Genomic DNA, 20,947 nt, shown 5'->3' on the forward strand with positions numbered 1-20,947 from the left:
TTAGACAAAGTCAACCATCTTCCCAGGCTACTTTTCTTGCTGACAAATTTTGTAGCAGAGATAACATGAACTTATTTTACTTTTGGTAAACCTAGGTAGAATAAAAGTTTTACATTTAATGTTGATAACTCTAAAGACATGCCTATTTTAATTAAACCAATAACTTTAGGGCTTCCCTGGTGGCGCAGTGGTTGAGAGTCTGCCTGCCGATGCAGGGGACGCGGGTTCGTGCCCTGGTCCGGGAAGATCCCACATGCCGCGGAGCGGCTGGGCCCGTGAGCCATGGCTGCTGAGCCTGCGCGTCCGGAGTCTGTGCTCCGCAATGGGAGAGGCCACAACAGTGAGAGGCCCGCGTACCGCAAAAAAAAAACCAAAAAACCAATAACTTTAAATTTGCTTTTACTTGCTAAAGGTTAATCTTAGACCATGTGAACTTGAAAAACATTTGGGTTACTTTCTATTACACTTCTGAGATTTAGAAATATTTAATTCATAAGTGCTTACTTTTAAGCCCAAATTAAATAGAGCTCCTTTACAAATTAATTTTGGCAATACCATCTGGAGGTAGAAAAACACCATATCTAAAACGGACACGTGTAGGGACTTCCCTGGTGGCACAGTTGTTAAGAATCAGCCTGCCAACGCAGGGGACGCGGGTTTGATCCCTGGTCCGGGAGGATCCCACATGCCGTGGAGCAACTAAGCCCGTGAGCCACAACTACTGAGCCTGCGCTCTAGAGCCCACGAGCCACAACTACTGAGCCTGAGTGCCACAACTACTGAAGCCCACACGCCTAGAGCCCGTGCTCCTCAACAAGAGAAGCCACTGCAGTGAGAAGCCCGCGCACCGCAGTGAAGAGTAGCCCCCGCTCGCCACAACTAGAGAAAGCCTGCGAGCAGCCAAAAGTAAAATTAATTAATTAATTAAAAAAAATAAAACGGACACACGTAGACACACAGACACAATCTGAGATCTCATAGCTTTCATTTTAAAACTTCAGTCATGAATCTGGGATAACAGTATAAATTTCACTATTTTATAAATAACAGTTGGAATAAGTTAAGTGTATCTGCTCAGACGGTTAAGGCTTTTTACTATTTGTGAAAAAGACTTTTTAAGATTTGTGTTTGTCCTTGACAAATTATTGAGGCTGTGAATTAGACTTTGAGTGAAGGAGCCTTTCCAGCAGTGGGTACTTTTAAAAAAGGTCTCTTTCCCTTTGGTTTCAGGTTCTACTGAATTAACCAGGTTCAGTCTCAGGGGACTGTGGGCTGTGTTTACACTTCCTGACTTTGTAGAAATTTGCAAGATGAAGACAGTTGTTTTCAATTCCCTAAATATCTGGGCTGCCACCTAAATGATATCAAAAGGCTGATCTGCTCATCCAACTACATTTTCTTTAATTTGCTTCTTTATATCGGAGAGAAGGTTTCCAACTAAAATGGAAATAAAAAGATTTCTATGTTCTAGAATTTCAGGGTTCAGTGTACCATGCCTTCAAAAAGTCCGCATAAGGCATTCAATAAAGGCCTTCTTTCCTAGTGCACAAGTCAACCCCAGACCAAGTCACCCTACAGGCAAAAAGCCTCCACTATTCCTATCTGTCCCGATTATCAGTCCCTAGTTTCCACCTCACACCATGTGGGTTCAGGCAACGCTATTCGTTCCCTTTAGTACGTTCAATTCACTTTGCCTGAAGGGTGGATTTACATGCCCTATCTTACAATATTAGGCAGGAAAAACATTCTCCAGTGAGACAGTGTCCATCCCCATAATACAATCAGGCAAAAGAGGTGGAACTGAAACAGGAGGGAAATGGGCAGGGCACAACTTTTGAAAGAATGACATAGCCCGAGGACATGACATAAACTGATTAGAACCAAATGGGCCCAAGATGGCAGACAAGTAGACTTCCACTAGACCTTGAGCCTCAGTATATGCTCACTGTAACACATCAGCAAGCTAAAGGACACACCCACAGGCGCCATGACAGTTCCAAGACAGACCATAGGGATCAAAAGTGGGCGGTGGCCCAATTCCTGGAAATCCCCGCCCCTTCCCAAAATAGCTGGAATACTCCTCCCACTCATTAGCCTATGAAATTACCCACCCCTATAAAAACTGACAAACCCCCATACCCTGGTGCCTTTCTCACCTGAGATGGCCCACAGTCTGTCTGTGGAGTGTGTTTCTCTCTAAATAAATCCACTTCTCACCTATCACTTTGTCTCTCACTGAATTCTTTCTGCAATGAGACATCAAGGACCTGAGCTTCATTAAGTCCTGAGGCCAGGTGTGTGATCTCACGGTTGGAAGACCGTGGGTTTTGGCCGGGTTCGAGTCCTGGCTGCATGGGTTCAAGTCCCAATCTGAGGTGCACGGTTTCACAGCCACCTTACACAAAGCCCATTCAAATACACCAATTCTCTTATAAACTTTCACCTCAATTCTATCCACTCTTATACCTCTAACCACAGTCTCCGCTAGGACCCCATCAACAAGTCTTGGTCTTATAATACGGGGTAGGGGAAGTGTTCCCACCCAGACAGAACTTCCATTCCCATAAAACACTTAGGCCGTGTTGATATAACCTCTTCACATAATGTCCATTCAAACATTTCAACCTTTATAATCCTCTCAACACTCGTATGTTTACATTTTCTCAATCTAAGTGTACGCCAAGTCAGGCTTCCATCAGTGGGTTTTGGTACCACAGCTCATGGGACTCCCACATCAAGGAGTCCTGGAAACTTCTATCACCTAGCAGTCTTACCCACTCCAGTGTAAAAGGCTTTGGTTCCCAGTGAGGGATGGAGGCAAGGAACCCAGTTCCTTTGTTAGTCTTTAACTTGATTAATTGGCCTGTTGCCCCAAGCAATTGCTGGTCAGGTTTCTCATTGTAATTTTTTCCTTCTGGCTTTTTAAAATTTCACCAAACTGGGGTAAATAGAACAAATTTGTTTGGTGCTCTTTAATGTTAGGGGATCTTAGGGGGGGTCCCTTTGGCTCACCCAGTCTTAGGTAGTGCTGTTTTAAAATGTTTGTTTTAATCCCCAATGTCTGTTTTATTTATCGCATTTTAAAATAACCATCTAGGGCTTCCCTGGTGGCGCAGTGGTTGAGAGTCCGCCTGCCGACGCAGGGGACACGGGTTCGTGCCCCGGTCCGGGAAGATTCCACATGCCACAGAGCAGCAGGGCCCGTGAGCCATGGCCGCTGGGCCTGCGCGTCCGGAGCCTGTGCTCCGCAACGGGAGAGGCCGCAGCAGCGAGAGGCCCGCGTAGCGCAAAAATAAAATAAAATAAAATAAAATAAAATAAAATAAAATAACCATCTAAAGATTTCCATCCTGCTGGGATGAGTCCTGCGACTCTTTCTGATTCCTCCTTATTCTGTCACTTTCAGTATTTGCCTTATTTACCTTATTTATTAATAACCCTTTAAAAATTTCCACCTTGTTGGGAAGAGTCCCTTTGACTTTCCCCTCAGCTTCTTCCCATTCTCTTAATGTCCAAGGGAAATATAATGGGAGCCACATATGGGATTTAAAGTTTTCTAGTGGTCATATTTTAAAACAAGTAAACCAAACCAAAAACCAAAACAACAAAAACAAAACAAAACAAAACCCACAACCAGGTGAAATCAATTTTAATAACATTTTATTTAACCCAATATATGCAAATGTTATCTCAACATAAAGCCAATATAAAAATTATTAGATATTTTAATTATTTTTTTCATAGTAAGGCTTAAAATCTGGTGTATATTTTATACGCCAGATGTGTTATAGGACATCTCAATTCGGATGCTGGATTTTCATCAGAAATACTTGACCTATATCTAGATTTCATAAAATTTATAGTTGAGAAGGCAGGTTCACCTACCCACATGCTCCAATACACACGTCAGTTTTCCCGTGATGCACTGAGGCCCTGCTTGCTCTGGAAGCTCGTGGCTCTGGGCTTCTGTCCTGGTGCTTTTCTTCTGAGCACCTCGCACGCTCTATAATGATGTCTGCCTTCGTCACTACTGCTGTTCTCAACAAACGGTGCACATAGGTAAGCATCCACAGCATATTGGCTGAATAAATATATTTATATCAAAATTAATAAAATCCAGAATTCCCCCCTCTCCTAAGAGTTAGAAGACCCGCTGGTCTACAGAGATGTAAGCTGTTGGAAGAGGGTGGGGTCTCTCCCATCTTCTCAGAGGTTGAGGGGCAAATGCCTCACTTCTGATCCCTCCACCCCTCTGCACGGGACAACGGCAAGACAGGACAGCCCCCCAGCTGCTGTCACACCAAACGCACACCCACACTTGCGCCTGGACCCTCTCCACTCAGTCCTGACTTCCCCAGGGCTGCTTTTCAATAGTGCCAAAGGCAGCAGGGCTCACTTGGGTCCCGGGGTCATGTTTTCTAACTGTTTGCCTTGGGTTCCTTTCAACCTGATCAGGACCGAATTTCTAGAGCCACATGAAGACTCACGAGGACCAAGAGAGAATGGGACCGGTTGCTGCTCAGACTGGAAACCGGCAGGATGACAGGAGCCCCCCCACCAGCAGTCAGGCCTTACCGCCCACCCAACATCTAGCCCACCCAACCTCTTTTAAAATGTAAAAGAACAATGATTTTCTATGTCAACTTCCCACTTAGCAACCAAAGAACACATGTGTGTAACTTTTATATATGACCAGGGACCAACGCTGGGTCTATCTGCACACCTGAAACCACACAGGCCTTAGCTATGAGGGGTTTGGTAAAAGGATGTGACAGGATTCTACCCTCCATACACTGTTTAGGATCCTTTGTAGCCTTCTTCCAGCATGCCGGGGACAAGCAGCCCTAGACAGCTGGCATTACCGCCAGGAGTCCCAGGAACGGTCCTGGAGGCAGGGATGATCTACCTGAGGAGATGGCACAGGGTGGAGCTGGACTACGGCCCCGGCATCCTTCTCTGTGGTGGCAGTGGGGCAGGGATCCCACCTTGGTGCTCAAAGTCAAGGCTCTCAGAAGGGGAGCGAGGTTATGTGGCCCCAGAAAAATTACCTTTCCAGGAGGACAGGGAAGGGCTCGGGGAGAGGGCAGGACAGATTTTGTACAACCTACTGGGGCATGAAGACCAGCACCTGTTTTTTGCCAAACAATAAAATATCACCCAGAGTGAATACACAGGTCTCATCGCTGGGGCTTCCATCAGCGGCTCAGCCAATGAAACTACCTCATCAAACACACAGGCTGAGAGCTCGGGCCTGCCCACCCTTCCCTCTGGGGCTTTCCCAGCGCAGATCTAGGAGCCCGGAGACAGGCCAGCTTGCCAGGTCACCTGTTAGCCTGAGCAATGGATCTCACAGAGCCCGGCTCGGTGGCAATGGGGTCAGAGGACGTGCACTGGCTAAATATAGTTCAGCAGCACATTTCTAAAATAAAGCAAAATGTAAAAAAGCAGGTTAAATTTCTGAGACAGTATTTCTTCCTTGCCCTGAGGAGAAGAAACGCTGCAGTGGTGGGCGGGCGCCTGCCCTCTCCTCCGCGCTCCCTGTCCTGCGTAGGGCAGACCTCTCCACCGAGGGGCCCTAGCCCAGGGGCTCCCGCAGACCCTGGTGGGAGGTGGGAGGCGGCTTCAGGTCACAGAAGCTGAAGCGGCAGCCGTCCTGCATGTCTCCCAGAGAGACGCCGTCCAGGCAGTGGTCCGCGAAAGCTCTGGTGTTGCCCCACGGGCCTGTCCTCTCCAGTGTGGCCTGGAGAAGTTCTCGGATCCTTCGGTTTTCCTTGGAGGTGGACTCCCAAACAACGTCAAGCTCACCTTCCATTTCTCTGAGAGAAATAAACAATATAAAGAAAAAGTTTAAAATAACACAATTTAAAAAATATTTATAGAGCCCTTATGAATCCTAAAGTAGTGAGAAGCCAAGTGAAAGAATGTTTAAAGTCAGAGAACAGAGCCCATTGTGCGTGGGTTCTGAAGCAAAGATTCCCAGTGTCGAATGAAGCCCGATGTCCCCTGGAAATAGAAAAAAATACAAAGGCACAGGCTGAAAATGACGTCTTAGATTTCCTCTCTACATCCTGCCTTTTCTTCTATTTTGGCACCAGTGCACACACCCTTTGCTCTCCATGGCATTAATGTTACAAAAATAAAACACAATAACTGCAGTGGCTGACCTACAGCGCAACGGCCTGGCTGTGGGCGCCCACACAGCATGGGCCCTGTAGGCCTCTCCAGTGTCCCCACTGCGACCTGACCAACACTCAGACACCCTTCACAGCCTCCATCCACAGAGCCACTGATGGGCCCAGACACAGAGAGTGAGTGAGAGGGTGAGGAGGAGACCAACTGTGGAGAGTGAGGATCACAACCCAGGTCACAGAGAAGACTGGCCCAGACCACGTGCCAGGAGGGCGAGTGTCCAGAGGGAACCAAGGCTGAGCCAGGACTGTGTGACGGGCCCCATGTGGGCAGCTGAGGAAACAGGGCAGGCAAGGTACACATGTCCTCACAGGGCTGTGGTCCACTGGGGGAGCAGACCAGATACCTGCCACCACCTCACATGAGCCCCACGGGGAAGGAAAAGCAAGCCTCAGCCTGAGAGGAGGAATGGGCCTCGTGCAGGACAGCAGGGCTGGGAAGTCCAGCTCTTTCACAGACACTGCCCGGTGGTTACGCAAAATGTTAGCAACTGGATTACCAGGCGGACTCAGCACTGTTGTTTAAAGAGGAGGACACCACAGAGATTCAGGGAGGCCAGTGACACATCCACTCGTCCAGTGTCACTTTCCTTGTGAACTGTTGTTTCCTTCCAAAGCCCATGATGCCCACTAATTACTCTACGTCTAAAAAATCTCCATGCTTCCATTTTCTGATGCAAAACACCCAGATGTTTGATACATTACATCATGATAATGTACAGTTAAACTCAAAACAAAGAGAGAAGGAAATCTCTAAGGGAAGAAAAAGAAAAAGAGGATTAAACTGAAACCACAGAGTTTGGCAAACAAAATGTTTGTATTGCTTTGAGGACAAAAGCCCATGCTAGAAACCCAGATTTCTGTAGAATGGAGACTAGTCTTGGGCGCATGCAAACTGGGTGCAAAAGAAAACCACAGGGCTCACTCACATCCATGTTTCCCCTCTTCCTCCTAGCAACACTGTGAACTATGTGTCCCAGAATTAGGCAGGTAAGTGGATATATGTGAAGAACCCTCAAAGGAGGGATGTTTGGGTGGAAAAATCTGCCAATCTTCAAAAGAAATCTGCTCTGAGAGGCTCCTTGGGGACTGTAGCCACTGACTTGTTCTCAAATGAATCTGGGGTTTGAATATACACTGTTCCCCATTGTAGAGCATCCCCAGCCCCTGACTGGAGTGAACCAAGAGTAAAAAGACATTTTTGAGACAATCAGGGAAAAAACTCAATGGATGAGTTAAAAGTACATTGGACACAACCAAAGAGAGAATTAATGAAGTGGAATATTGAGCAGAGGAAACCACCCAGAATGCAGCTCAGAAAAATGTATTATTAAGAAGTTACACATTCATTGTGAATGGAATAATGGCATTGTGAAATTTTTTTTGGTTTTGGCCATGCAGCTTTCACGATCTTAGCTCCCCGACCGGGGATCGAACCCAGGCCCTCAGCAGTGAAAGTGCAGGGTCCTAACCACTGGACCGCCAGGGAATTCCCTGTGAATATTTTTAAAGTCCTTTTGTATTTTAAAAAAAGCATTACTGTAGATTCTTTTTTAAGTTAATAATAAAATTAAAGTGACTCCAGGTTTGGAAATACTCTCTGGCACCAAAGAAAAGCAAATGCAAACCTTCTCTGGAGAAAACATCCTCAGTCCAGGCCCCTAGGACTCCACAGACTAAATTCAACCCATACGTGAGTTCATGGTAAAAAAATTACTGTACGTAGAATAAAATAAGCCACACAGGGCAAGAGTCAACAAAACCAGATTTCAGACCCCCAAATTGTAGATAATGAAGCTGTCACACACAGAATATAAAATAACTATGAATAAAACGTTAAAAGAAATAAAAGATGTATTAAAGATAAGCAAAGACCAAAAATTTATTTTAAAAACGACTAGGTAGATTTTCAAAAGAACCAAACAGTACTTCTGAAATTGAAATATACAGTTGTTGAAATAAAAAACCTCCATGGCTAGGTTAAACAGTACATTGAACAAAACTGAACAGAGAACTAGTAAACAGAAATATTGAGAATTACCCAGAATGTAGACCAGAAAAACAAGGAGATAGAAAATGTAAAAGATAAGACACATGAAAAGATTCAATAAGAAGGTCTAACATACATTTAATATGAGTTCCAGAAGGAAATCTAGAAACAATGAGGGGAAAAGACTTATTTTAAGAGATAGATAATGACTGGTAATTCCCTGGTGGTCCAGTGGTTAGGATTCTGCTCTTCCATTGCAGGAGGCACAGGTTTGATCTCTGGTCAGGGAATTAAGATCCCACAAGCCACATGGCACAGCCAAAAAAAAAAAAAAAGAGAGAGAGAGAGATAACGACTGAGAATTTTCTGGAAGTAATGAAAGACACAAAATCACAGATATAGAGAATAACTTATACCAAGCAGATAAGTGAAAAGAAATTCATAGTTAAATACAATGAAACTGCAGACTACAAGAGACAGAGGAGATCTTAAAATAGGCAAGAGAAATTATGGATCATCTAGTTTTAAAAATGACAAAAGAGTTCTCAACAGCAATAATGAAACAGAGAAGACAGTGGAATGTGCTGAGAGAATAGACTGTCAAGGTAGAACCCAGCAAAGATCAACTCACAAGGATGAGGGCAAAATGCAGACATTTTCAGATAAACAAAAACTAAGAAAGCTTACTCTCACTAAAACTTCTAAAGCATGTACTTTTGGAAGGAGGAAAATAATCTGAGAAATAAGGTCTAAGATGCAAAAGAGAATAGTAAGCAAAGAAACTGGTAAACTCTAGGTAAATCAAAATAAAATAACTATATTGAAACTAGTAATATGTAATTTCTGGGACTAAAAACAATGATATAAAATAGATCTTTGCTTTTCATCTTCACGTATCTGTATCTACATGTAATGACACTAGACAACAAGAGCATATAAACTGAGTGGGAAATAATTAGGTTAGAGCATTAGGTCTTGCATTTGCGGGTAGAGATGTAGAGGTGCTGATTAACTTTAGATTTTTGTTAATGTTAGGTATCCATATGAAATTTCAAGGGCAACCACTAAAAGAACATAAATAGAATGTTTAACTTTCAAACCATTAAAGGGCAAAACATGGAATAAGGGAGAAAGTAAAAAACAAAGTTCCATTTTATTAACGCAATTCTAAACCTCCTGTCTGGCAAGAAAGTTGGTACCGGCCCAACTTGTACAAAGTGACCACTTATGGTGGTAAGAACTTCTGTGACTACAGAAAACCTGTTAGATAAGACTTCATTTTGCCTGGCATTAAGAAACATCTGGCTGATAGAAAACATAAACTGCTGTCTGCGTTCTGTCTGGTAACAAATACACAGATTCTACTATAACTTGAAGAAAATCACATTCGAGTGTCATTATGATTCTTCCACGTGCATCAGTTCACGTCCCAGTCTGTCGAAGACAACACAGCCATCCTGAAAAGGCCGACTTAAATGTGAACCCAAACTACGTGAGGGGACCACCAGGTTCACCTGCACAAAACATGCGCCGTTCCCCAGGGTTTCCAGTACACTCGCAATACCTCCTCTATCACACGTTTAAAGGACAAAGGTGTAACTGACAAGAGTACCTTACAGCCACAGAGAACATGATATACCCATAATCTTATGACTGTGATCTTACGAAAAGGGAAGAATCTGAAATTTAAAGTTCTCAGAAATGAGAACATAATGGCAGAAATAAAACATTTAATCAAAGATTAATAAAATCTCCCAAGAAAATGGAATAGAATAAAAATATCAAAGAGATGGAAAAGAGGGGGAAAAAGGGAAGGACAATGAGAGGACTGGATTGATTTAGGAAGTCCAATATTCAAACAACAGGAATTTTTAAAGGAGGGATTAAAGACCTGGGATCTACTGTACAGCACTGGGACTATAATTACCAGTGCTGTACACTGGAAAGTTGCTAAGACAGTAGATCTTAAATGTTCTCACCATAACAACAACAACAACAAAATGGTAATTACATGAGGTGAAGGATATGTTAACCTTACTGCGGTGATCATTTCACAATATATATGTATATCAAATCACACTGTACACCTCAAACTTATACAATGTTCTATGTCAATTGCTAGGGAAAATCTTGTCAAAGAAAAAAACGAGGAGCAAATAAAAAAACCAATATTAAAATATATTTAATATTAAAATCAGATAAAACTAAAATGTAAAAACAAAAATAAGCAATCAAATGAACAAATCAGGTCCAGAGGGTTTTACTGGAGGATTCTACCAAACATTCAAAAAACAAACACATTGCAACGGGGCTGGGGTGGCCAGACCTTTTCTGCTGCAGCGCCTGGTCCAGGACATCCTGCTTGTCCTGCAGCATCCGATGGAGGTGTCTCATCTCCTGCTGGTACTGAGCTGTCTTGCTAGCAAAGTCTTCCTGCTGCTCTGTCAGACGGTGACTGATGTCACCCATCTTCAGGGCCGCCTGCTTCCTGTACCCCTGGGGGAGGAGGATGATCTCTGAGTGAGGGGGTGCTGCCCGTGGCCCAGGCGAATAGCTTTGTGGATGCGTTCCCTCTCCACTCCTTGGCCTGTCAGAGGCCCTGAACTGAGTAAGCCCTGGGCAAGTCTGATCTGAGAGGGCAAGTCTGGATCACAAAAGTCACATAAAGTAATAAGAGAAGTTCAAGTATAATAAAACCAAATTTCTGACTTGTATCATGCCTAGTTTTTTATATGCCACAAATAAAAATTAAAACAGAAGGACCTGGCAAGGTCTGTCATACTCTATTGGTAAACAGGTGACTGAGATAAAAGCCTGATTCACTTATTTTCCTTCTTACATTTTTATTGTATAGTACTTACGGTTAATAGATTTCCCTCAGAGCATTTCCAAAACTGTTGTCACATAGATTCTGACGTGTAGTTCCCATAGGTTCAGTTCTCGTTAGAAATTACGACATTCAATTTATACATCTCCTCTGACCCAAGAGTTAGTTTACTATACAGTTTTTACATTTCCAGGTGAAAGAACATTTTCTGCTCTCTGATTTTGTTGATTAATTTCTGGTATTTATCTTTTTGATCAACAAATGTCTGCCTTATTTCTACTTTAGGGGTTTATTGAGGCTTTTTTTTTTTTTTGGTAGCCAGTCTATGATCAATTTTTGTGATTGTTCTGTGTGTGTGTGTGTGTGTATATACACACACACACACACACATATACACACATAAATAAACCTTATAGATTATGTTGTAAAATCTTCTATATTCTTACTTTTGTATAACTTCTTGATCTGTCTTAGACCAAGAGAAGCAGATCACAGCTCCTATTATCACTAAGTTTCCATTTCCCCTTGTATCTCCTGTAGTTTATAAAATTTGCTGCTGTGTTATTTAGTACATAGGCATTCATAAGTACTATATATTATTAACTGTAGTCTTTAGCATTATCAAGCCCTCTCTTTTTTTTTTGGTCTCATTTAGTGCTTTTGGCCTGAATTCCCTCTTGGCGGATGTAAAGATCGCAACTATGCTTTGCTTTTGTTTGCATAAATCTGAATTATCTTCACTCATCCTTTTATTTTTCATCTTTCTGAAACACTGCTCCTGACTGTCTCTTGGTTCTGGCATGTAACAGTGTTTTCCTTTATAATATGATCTAAAATTGTTTCCTGTTAATGGGTGAATTAAGCTCATTTATATTTTCTATAGGGCAGACTTGTTTGCCTCAATTTTATCTTATGTTTTATTGTTTTATCTACACATATTTTTAAAGACTTTAATGTAGTCTGTTTTCTTTGCTCTTTTTTGCTGTTGTAATTTTGCTATTAAGGAATGAATCTCTTTTGATTCTTGTGGTTACTTTTATTTTTATGCCTTTATATTACATGTCCTTAGTCCCCTTATTTATTAAAGTAGCATAATGTTAGCTCCTGACAATCTTTTCTTCACTCTTCCCCTACTTAAATATGCTTAAGCTCCTCCTACTGAAGTTTTCATCTTTAAATGATATCTTTTGACCTCAGTTATTACAGGTGACGCAATCAGCAAATTCATTCTACTTTCTAACTTCCTTCCCCCTTTACCTATCATTTTTGCCTTGGTTGTATTACTTCTACATTGTCAGGTTGTATTATGTCTACATGTAATTGCATCAGCCTTATCCCTGCTTTTTTAAAGTCTTAGTTCACAGTTAAATATATTCTTTGCTCATGAGCAGTACTCTTCTGAAATGTGCCCAATCATTTATTGGCTGAACTCAAGTTGATGGATCCTTAGGAAAGGTTTATAGAAAAAATGTTCCAGAGTTCTTATATGGTCACAGCTGTCTGAAGAGCAGCCTGGTTGGATGAAAACATCCTTGAATATTCATAGATGGAATTCCACTGTTCTCTGGCATTCAGTGTTGTTGTTGAGAAGTGTGATGCCAACATGATTTTCTTTTTCTTATGTCCTGGTCTTTTGCTTGGGTGTCCAAGGTATTCTTTCTTTATCTTGAAGTCACAGGTCTTGATGTCAATTTTCTAGGGCCATCCTGGGTCAGTTTTTCATAGGTACTTAATGTGCCCTTTCAATATGTAGATTCAACTCTTCATTTATTTCAGAAAATTTTATGAATAAAAACTTTTAAGAATTACTCTTTGGAGCTGAATAAGTACCATTGTTTTGATTTCTGCTTCAGGTAAACTGGATCTCTATCACTTTCTACTATTTTTTTTGTTTTGTTTTGTTTTTTGGCTGCACATTGCAGCTTGCAGGATCTTAGCTCCCTGACCAGGGATCGAACTCGGGCCCCCGGCAGTGGAAGCACAGAGTCCTAACTACTGGATGGCCAGGGAATTCCCTCTACTAGTTCTTTTTATTTCTGCCTTCTTGTCTTTGCCTTTCCCATTTATCCTTTATGTCCCTTATCCTGCTTTTATGATATCTTTCTCCCTGGGCTCCTTATAATTTAGTCTACATTTCTCCTTTCCTTCTATTTCTTCCCTGAGTTGTGTCAGTTCCATTTCACATCCTCCTTTGTCTGGCCATCTGTGTCTCTGCTTTTTGACATTTTCCCCCAGCTTTCACTGTTTTATTGAGTTTGAGCTACCTGGCTACCTGCCTACCTCCTTACTTGTCTATCTACCTACCAACGTATCAGTTCACCTTAGAGTACAGGTTTCAATTTTGATCTCCTTTGTGGCAACATTATTTCCGATGCGCTTACATCACGTGTAAGAAAATTATACTTCTATTTTTCTTAAAGAATTTTTGTATGGAGGCCACTGAATTCTTTTGGGATGAGATGAGGTTCCTGCGATGGTGAGAGCAATGGGTCAACTTCCAAGCTTCACACACCACTTCTCTTGCAGTCCCTTCTCCGGCTCTCTGCATCCAGCCTGGTTCTGAAATACTTCTGCCTGCAGCTCTGATTTCCCAGATCTCATCATTGCCCTGACTTCCAAGTTGATGTCCTCACTTTTAGGAGGGTTTTGCTAAGGTTTCCTGAGATGTCACCTCTGAATTTTTTTTTTTAAGATTTTTTTTTGATGTGGACCAGTTTTAAAGTCTTTATTGAATTTGTTACAATATTGTTTATGTTTTTTTATGTTTTAGTTTTTGGCCATGAGGCACTCGGGATCTTAGCTCCCCGACCAGGGATTGAACGCGCACCCCCTACATTGGAAGCGTGGAGTTCTTAACCACTGGACCACCAGGGAAGTCCCTGCCACCTCTGAATTTTGACAAGCCTTTTCCAGGTCTCTTCTCCTCACTTTCCCAGAGATCCTGCCCTATCTGACCTGGATCTGCCTCACAGATTTCTTCTCTGGGTGACTGGGTGGAACTTTTTTATTTTTACTGCTCTTATTCAGATGAACAGTAATGAGACAAATTCCCAAGACAAGGCCAACCGCTCTGAAGATCAGACCTTCTCTTTGGGAAATAAAAGCCAACAGGAAAACCAGGAAAAAAAGAACAAACTACAACTGCTCTTTATTACTCATAATACTTCTATGCAGATTCCCATCATTAATAGTGTGGTATAGTCCTTCTAGCCTTTCTGATGCAGAGCTGAGATACTGTTTTGTATACTGCCTTTGATCTTGTTACATTTTTTATATTGTAAAATATATTATTTAATTCCCCCAATAGTTATTGAATTAATTGAATACTATGCACCAGGTGCGATTCTAGGTGCTTGGGATATACCAGTGAACAAAAACAGAAAAAGAGAAAAAATCCCTTCACTTGTTATTCTGGTCAGAATAGACAAACAGTAACCAACAAACATAATCAATAAATTACGTAGTCTGTTGAAAGGTGATGTTGTCTCTGGAAGAAATAACAAAGCAAGGATAGAGCCTAGAGATATTTCTGTATCTTTTTTTGTTCTTAAACAGCTGCATGGTATCTTATTGTGCAGATGAACTAAAGCTTACTTAATGAATGGAGAGGTGCTATTTCTTATTAATTTTTTTTTTGGCTGCATCACACAGCATGCAGGATCCTTAGTTCCCTGACCAGGGATCGAACCCGTGCCCCCTGCAGGGGAAGCACGGAGTCTTAACCACTGAACTGCCAGGGAAGTCCCGAGAGGTGCTTTTTTAAAAAAAATTTATTTAATTAATTTATTTATTTTTGGCTGTGTTGGGTCTTCATTGCTGCATGTAGGCTTCTCACTGCAGTGGCTTCTCTTGTTGCAGAGCATGGGCTCTAGGTGCGTGGGCTTCAGTAGTTGTGGCACGCGGGCTCAGTAGTTGTGGTTCACGGGCTCTAGAGCACAGGCTCAGTAGTTGTGGCACGCGGGCTTAGTTGCTCCACGGCATGTCGGATCTTCCTGGACCAGGGCTCGAACCCGTGTCCCCTGCACTGGCAGGCAGATTCTTAACCACTGCACCACCAGAGAAGTCCGAGAGGTGCTATTTCTGCCAGAGAAACCCAATACTGCTTTACTCTGTGGATGATCAGTGATACATACATGCAAAATGGGTCATTTTCTTAAACATGGAAATCTGACCCGGGGAAGCCCATTCCCATTAGGAGTGGCTAAATGTCCACTTACCTTGACTTTTTCCTCCAACCTGCCCAAGCGAATATTGCCTTCAATGATTTTGTTGAGAACTCCATGCTTCTCACTTTCTAAACATTTAGCCTACAGAGTAAAGTGAAAAGAAAAACAATGGGCTCTTAGTTTAACAGGAAAATTAAAATAATAAAACATCTTCTGCTGAGAGTATTACTACAAAGAGTATTACCATTCTGCCACTTGTCCTGGCCTGACACCTCTCCAGCCCCCCACCTCCAGATTCCTATCCCCTGTGTGAGGGCTGTGGGCAGAACTTGGACGAACAGCTGAGGAGGGCAAGAGCCGGGAACGGCAGTCTGGGCGCCCCTTCTGGGTACAACTGGAAAATCTGAGCCCCTCAAACAAGGGGGATGTGAGCTTCCAGGACACTTCTCTATTCTTGGGGAATATACCACTCCTTCCATCATATCCAAGGAACAACTGCCAACATGCAAATAAACTTCTCACTGGACTATCTGAGTAATTAACAAAACTAAGGATAACTTGAGATGAACACACAATGCCATTCTCCAAACCAAATGTGACGGGCAGTAGATCAAAGAGGGATGTCACTGAAGTGGAATGATTTAGATTAATATCCAGATGGGACATGGACTACTACACACTATAAATTAACCATTTCAAATGGTAAAATTTTTTTAAAAAGTAAAGGTGAGCATTCCTTCTAAGGTAGTACAGTAGTGACAAGTGAGTTTCTAGAAAGGAAAACTAAGACCCAGGGAATTAAACTTGCTGCAAGTCACACGGAAACCCATCCTAAAGGGATTCGAAATGAAGATGCCAGTATCAATAAATTACTATATACGGGGCTCTCACAAGGCCCAGGAGACCAGGACAGGGTAAGGTGAGGGTGCACGGCCAACAGTCCCACGACAGGGCAGAGGCAGCCAGTACCACCCCCGAACCCCAGCTACAGAGGCTGGTCTTGGGGCTGCCAGGGGCAAGGAGCCTGCAGGGCCAAGGGGACAGCAGTCTGTGTGCACACTGAGGTCCCTCATGGTGGGTGGAGCCAGGGCAGGCTGAGAGCAGCTCCCCCCGCATCTGGAGGGTCTGAAGATTCTAAATCTGAGCCTGGCTTTCAGGCCATAAATAACAAAGGTCAAGGCGGGAGAAGAGAACACATTTTATTAATAGTCTGTTGGCTTAATCTGTAACTTTTAAGTATTTGGACAAGCAGTATATGGCCTCCGTTTGTATGTCCATCCTGGGTCCACAAATATGAGGAGTGAGCCTAAGGGGACCGTCTGATGGTCGAGGAGGCTCTTGACTTCATCATGGGAGCCTGGGATGCTCTCTGGCCCAAACAGGAGGTACAGGGCCTGCCTCCTGGGGGAACGAGCATGTCCCACCCTGTAAACAAGATGGTCCTGACACGAGGCAGCCAGGTTCCCGTGAGTGTTTGCTGGATGAGTGCGTTTGCTTGGCACTTTCCATTTTTCAACAAGCTTTTGTGTTGCCCTCGATATCCCGGTGGGTAAGCTCAGGAGACACAGCAGAAGAGGAAATGGGCACTCAGCGCTGGTACAGAACATGCCAGAGACTTCAGCACTTGGGTTGGGATAGCGACCTCTCAGGAGGGGACTACTGGTTCAGGAGGTCTGAATGCTTTTAAGGGTCCTACCATGGCATGTCAAAGTCAAATTGCCTCTAAAAGACTCAGGGAAGGGCTCAGAAATCACCAGTAATGTATAGCCACACTTACCATGCTCCTACCAGCAACTACTATAATTTAAAAAAAAATTTGTAACATTAATATAAGTGCAAAATGGAGTCTCAAGACTGGCTTAATTAGCATTTTTTATTACAAGTAAAGATCAACATTTTGCCCCAAGAGCTGTATACTATTTATATGTCCTCTTATGTAAACAATGGCTAAAAGCCTGTGTCCATTTTCCTAAGGAGGAACTTAGCATCTTTCTGCCAGATGGGAATAAGCCTGTGACACATCCTGACAGACTCTCTGCCCCTCAATCACCCTGAGGAAGGGTGGAGTTACCTCCAAGTTGGCTGATTTCTGACCCTTACAGAAAGTCTGCTGGGCTCTTGGAATGACATGCATTAAATTATTACTTCTAATCCTATGCCACCAGAGATTTGCAGCACTGCTTAAAGAAACATGTTTAAATGCACATAAGCAATATGTATTCAAAGTAGAAAAATCACAAAATGCAGATAGGTAAAAAAGATTTTTAAAAAAAATCACCTGTCATTTCACCATTTGGAGATACAGTTATCTAACTCACTGTTATATTTTGTGGTAAATTCTATCAGACTTTTTTCAACACATAGCTTGGCACAGCATCTGTCTCCTTTAACTGCACAACCTGCTGTAGACATCTTTTAAAATCAGCGTGCAGATGTGAGATCATGCCCACAGCATCACTCTTGCTGGCTGAGCAGCACTCCACCATCAAGGGCAGGGGTCCCCAACCCCTGGGCCACAGACTGGTACTGGTCCACGGCCTGTTAGGAGCCGGGCTGCACAGCAGGAGGTGAGCGATAGGCGAGCGAGCGAGCGAAGCTTCGTCTGTATTTACAGCCGCTCCCCATCACTCGCACTACCGCCTGAGCTCCACCTCCTGTCAGGTCAGTGGCGGCATTAGTTTCTCATAGGAGCGCGAACCCTACTGTGAACTGCGCGTGCGAGGGATCTAGGTTGCACGCTCCTTATGAGAATCTATTGCCTGATGATCTGAGGTGGGGCTGAGGTAGTGATGCTAGCGCTGGGGAGTGGCTCTAAATACAGATTATCATTAGCAGAGAGGTTTGACTGCACAGAGACCATAATAAATGAATTGCTTGCAGACTCATATCAAAACCCTATCAGTCAGTGGCAAGTGAAAACAAGCCCAGGGCTCCCACTGATTCTGCATTATGGTGAGTTGTATAATTATTTCATTATATATGACAATGTAATAATAATAGAAATAAAGTGCGCAATAAATGTAATGCACTTGAATCATCCTGAAACCATCCCCTGCCCACCCCGGTCCACAGAAAAATTGTCTTCCATGAAACCGGTCCCTGGTGTCAAAAAGGTTGGGGACCGCTGATCTGGGGACCACCAATAATGGACTCAATTCCTTTCCTCAGGACTGGTGCTACTAGAAACAATGTGGGATGAGTACCCCTGGAGCTACCTCTTTGTGCCCTTTAAACTGTGTCATTGGGATGAACTCTATTTAACCTGTCTAGGATTCTTACGTTTCATCTTCAAACAGGGACTACCTTAAGACAACTTTACAGAGAGGATATAAAGATGCACCTGTGTGTGTAATAGAGGCCTTATGACTACTGTTCCCAGTTGAATGGACTGATTCCGTTAGTTTACCTTCTAAAATATCATTTGCCAGTATTTAAAAGTTTGGGTTATTTGCCTTTCAAAAATGTTTTTCACTGATGGTTGAAAAATAAAATTTTGGAGAACTTGAAAATTTATGGTTGAAATGTAAAAAGATGCAGCTTTTTATGGATCATTAAAAACAAAAACCTTTAAAATTATGTTTGCATATTAACTTGCAGCATACTTGAAGTAACTGAGGAAACTTACCAAATACATAAGATTGTCACGTTCCTGGGTTATATTCTCTGCCAGCACAACAAGATTTGCCAGGTACTGGTGAGCAGACATTTCGTTCTCCATGGCTTTTTCCACCTGCTTTTTGAAGACATCAATTTTCTTTTGAGATCTCCTAGAGAGGTCCCCCAAATGGTGGAATAAAAAATTCATTAGCCTGCATGGCCAGGGCATAGTGAATATCTGTATTATAAAAATAGCAAGCATGTTATCATTTAAGTGTATTTTGCAGCAACCTAAATCTTCTATTTAGTTTCAAGGTGAGAAGAGGTAACTGAATTTAAAGGAAGCATAATTACTGACTCCAAGCCAAGCCAATAGGAATCACAAAATGCTTAACACACTTAACAGACTAATACATATTATTCTATTAATTTTTTGGCTTGTGTTCTTTAAAAGATATTTTTGAAAAAGGAATCCAGTAATCCCTGGATTAGACTTTTGGGAAACACTTAGTAAAGAACTTCTAGAACTTGCAGAGTCCTAGGGTCAGCATTATGACTATCAACCGTAATTGAACAATAATGTTGGTCATATTTTAACGTTTTTTTTTTTTTGCGGTACGCGGGCCTCTCACTGTTGTGGCCTCTCCCATTGTGGAGCACAGGCTCCAGACGCGCAGGCTCAGCGGCTATGGCTCACGGGCCCAGCCGCTCCGCGGCATGTGGGATCTTCCCGGACCGGGGCACGAACCCGTGTCCTCTGCATTGGCAGGTGGACTCTCAACCACTGCGCCACCAGGGAAGCCCGATGTTGGTCACATTTTATATGTTGGTATTTAATAATCTCATTTATCCCTTTCCATTTCATTGCCAATATTAGAAAAAGAAAAGATAAAGAATATGAAATAGAATATTCAATTGTCTTTTTTAACTATTAAAAAAAAAAACAGCTCAAGAAAAAAAAACCCACCTATTTATTTTCTGTGCCTTTTCGAGTTCAGCTTCCAGCACCTTGTTTTTAGCCGTCAGATTTTTCTTCTCTAATAGCAGGCTCTTTTTCTGCACTTGCAGGGCTGCCAACTTTTCCATCAACTCTTCCATCTCAGCGTTTTCTTTCTCTTCTTCCTTCTGCAACTGGCTGATGGACAAAAACATCACAAGCCTGTATCCAGTACACCGAGGTTAAATGAAGCAGCCACTGCCAGGCACTGATAGCACAGCCTTCCGGCCTGGGTGGGCCCTTTGGAGGCCTCTGTGGGAGCATCGTCATCCAGTCCCTGGCAGAGCTGGTGGGGAGCTCCCAGAGGGCGGCAGAGAGGGTGTAGCTGGTACACACTGCTTTGACGGTAATGATCTAATCCCTTTTTCTGCCCACCATTTTTGCTTATGTCTGTGTGTGTATGTGTATTGTGTGTGTATATATACACACTTATTTATACTCCCTCCAGAAAGAATTTAAGACAGCTAAATTTTTTACATAGTTATAATTGCCCCTCCTTCAAATCCTAATGCTAAAACAAATTTTATTTCATACTAAAATAATTATGTTTTTCTGATAAAAGAAACAAAAACAAGGAGGGCATACAATCAATATATAATTCTGGCAAAATGATGCCTGAGAGAAGAGTTATTCCTTCACTGGTTCTCTCGGTCAATTTTCACGAAATAACTGAGACCGAATAGGTAGGGCCACACACACAAGAGGCTGCCCAGCATTCTGAGCGATGGGGTCTCCCAGGGTACCACGTGGGGTTTACTACTTCCTGGCTGGCTGGCTGGCTGGCTAGTGAACAAGCCTCACGCTGCACGTGTTTGGGGTCTGCCTCACTTGCCACACAATTTCAATGACCAGCCTCGGGTGGCTCCCTGAACACTCAGTCAGGAATTTTCCAGTTTCCACTGCTTTCTAGTTTACTACTTTTAGTTAGTCAAAGAGCAGAGGACACACCTGGACAAAACCCACAGAGTTGGGGTTTGAATTAAACTCATCTTTTAACTTTTTTCTTTGCTGCATTTTGTTTTGAGTTTAGAATTTTATTTAAAGGTATTTTTGCCACTTACCTGACACCAAAATCAATCAGTTCACAATATCAGTCAAAAAGTTCACAATGAAAAGCAACCAAAGACAATAGGAAATGCTGGGAAAGTGCTGGTGGGCATGCACAGCCACCTCAGAGAACAA

At 42.8% G+C, this 20,947-nt stretch overlaps 1 protein-coding gene across 7 annotated transcripts in view; it reads right to left on the bottom strand.

The window, feature by feature from the left end:
• Positions 1-20,947, bottom strand: part of CEP89 (centrosomal protein 89) — an 87,221-nt gene that overhangs the window by 2,734 nt on the left and 63,540 nt on the right. For 5 of the 7 annotated variants that reach the window (XM_029207218.1, XM_029207210.1, XM_029207200.1 and 2 more), the window contains 5 exons: positions 19,736-19,903; positions 18,797-18,938; positions 15,223-15,312; positions 10,505-10,674; positions 3,675-5,816 (listed from right to left, as the gene is read on the bottom strand). In XM_029207218.1, the coding sequence (XP_029063051.1) occupies positions 5,576-5,816; positions 10,505-10,674; positions 15,223-15,312; positions 18,797-18,938; positions 19,736-19,903 (811 nt within the window). In that variant the 3' untranslated portion in view covers positions 3,675-5,575. Of the gene's footprint in view, positions 1-3,674; positions 5,817-10,504; positions 10,675-15,035; positions 15,086-15,222; positions 15,313-18,796; positions 18,939-19,735; positions 19,904-20,947 lie in introns of those variants that run through there. The other 2 variants (XR_003791359.1, XM_029207227.1) reach the window with 2 other exon arrangements.

The sequence above is a fragment of the Monodon monoceros genome, unplaced genomic scaffold (assembly GCF_005190385.1).
Source record: "Monodon monoceros isolate NGI ecotype Baffin Bay Population unplaced genomic scaffold, NGI_Narwhal_1 Super_Scaffold_10, whole genome shotgun sequence".
In the NCBI taxonomy this organism is placed as follows: domain Eukaryota; kingdom Metazoa; phylum Chordata; class Mammalia; order Artiodactyla; family Monodontidae; genus Monodon; species Monodon monoceros.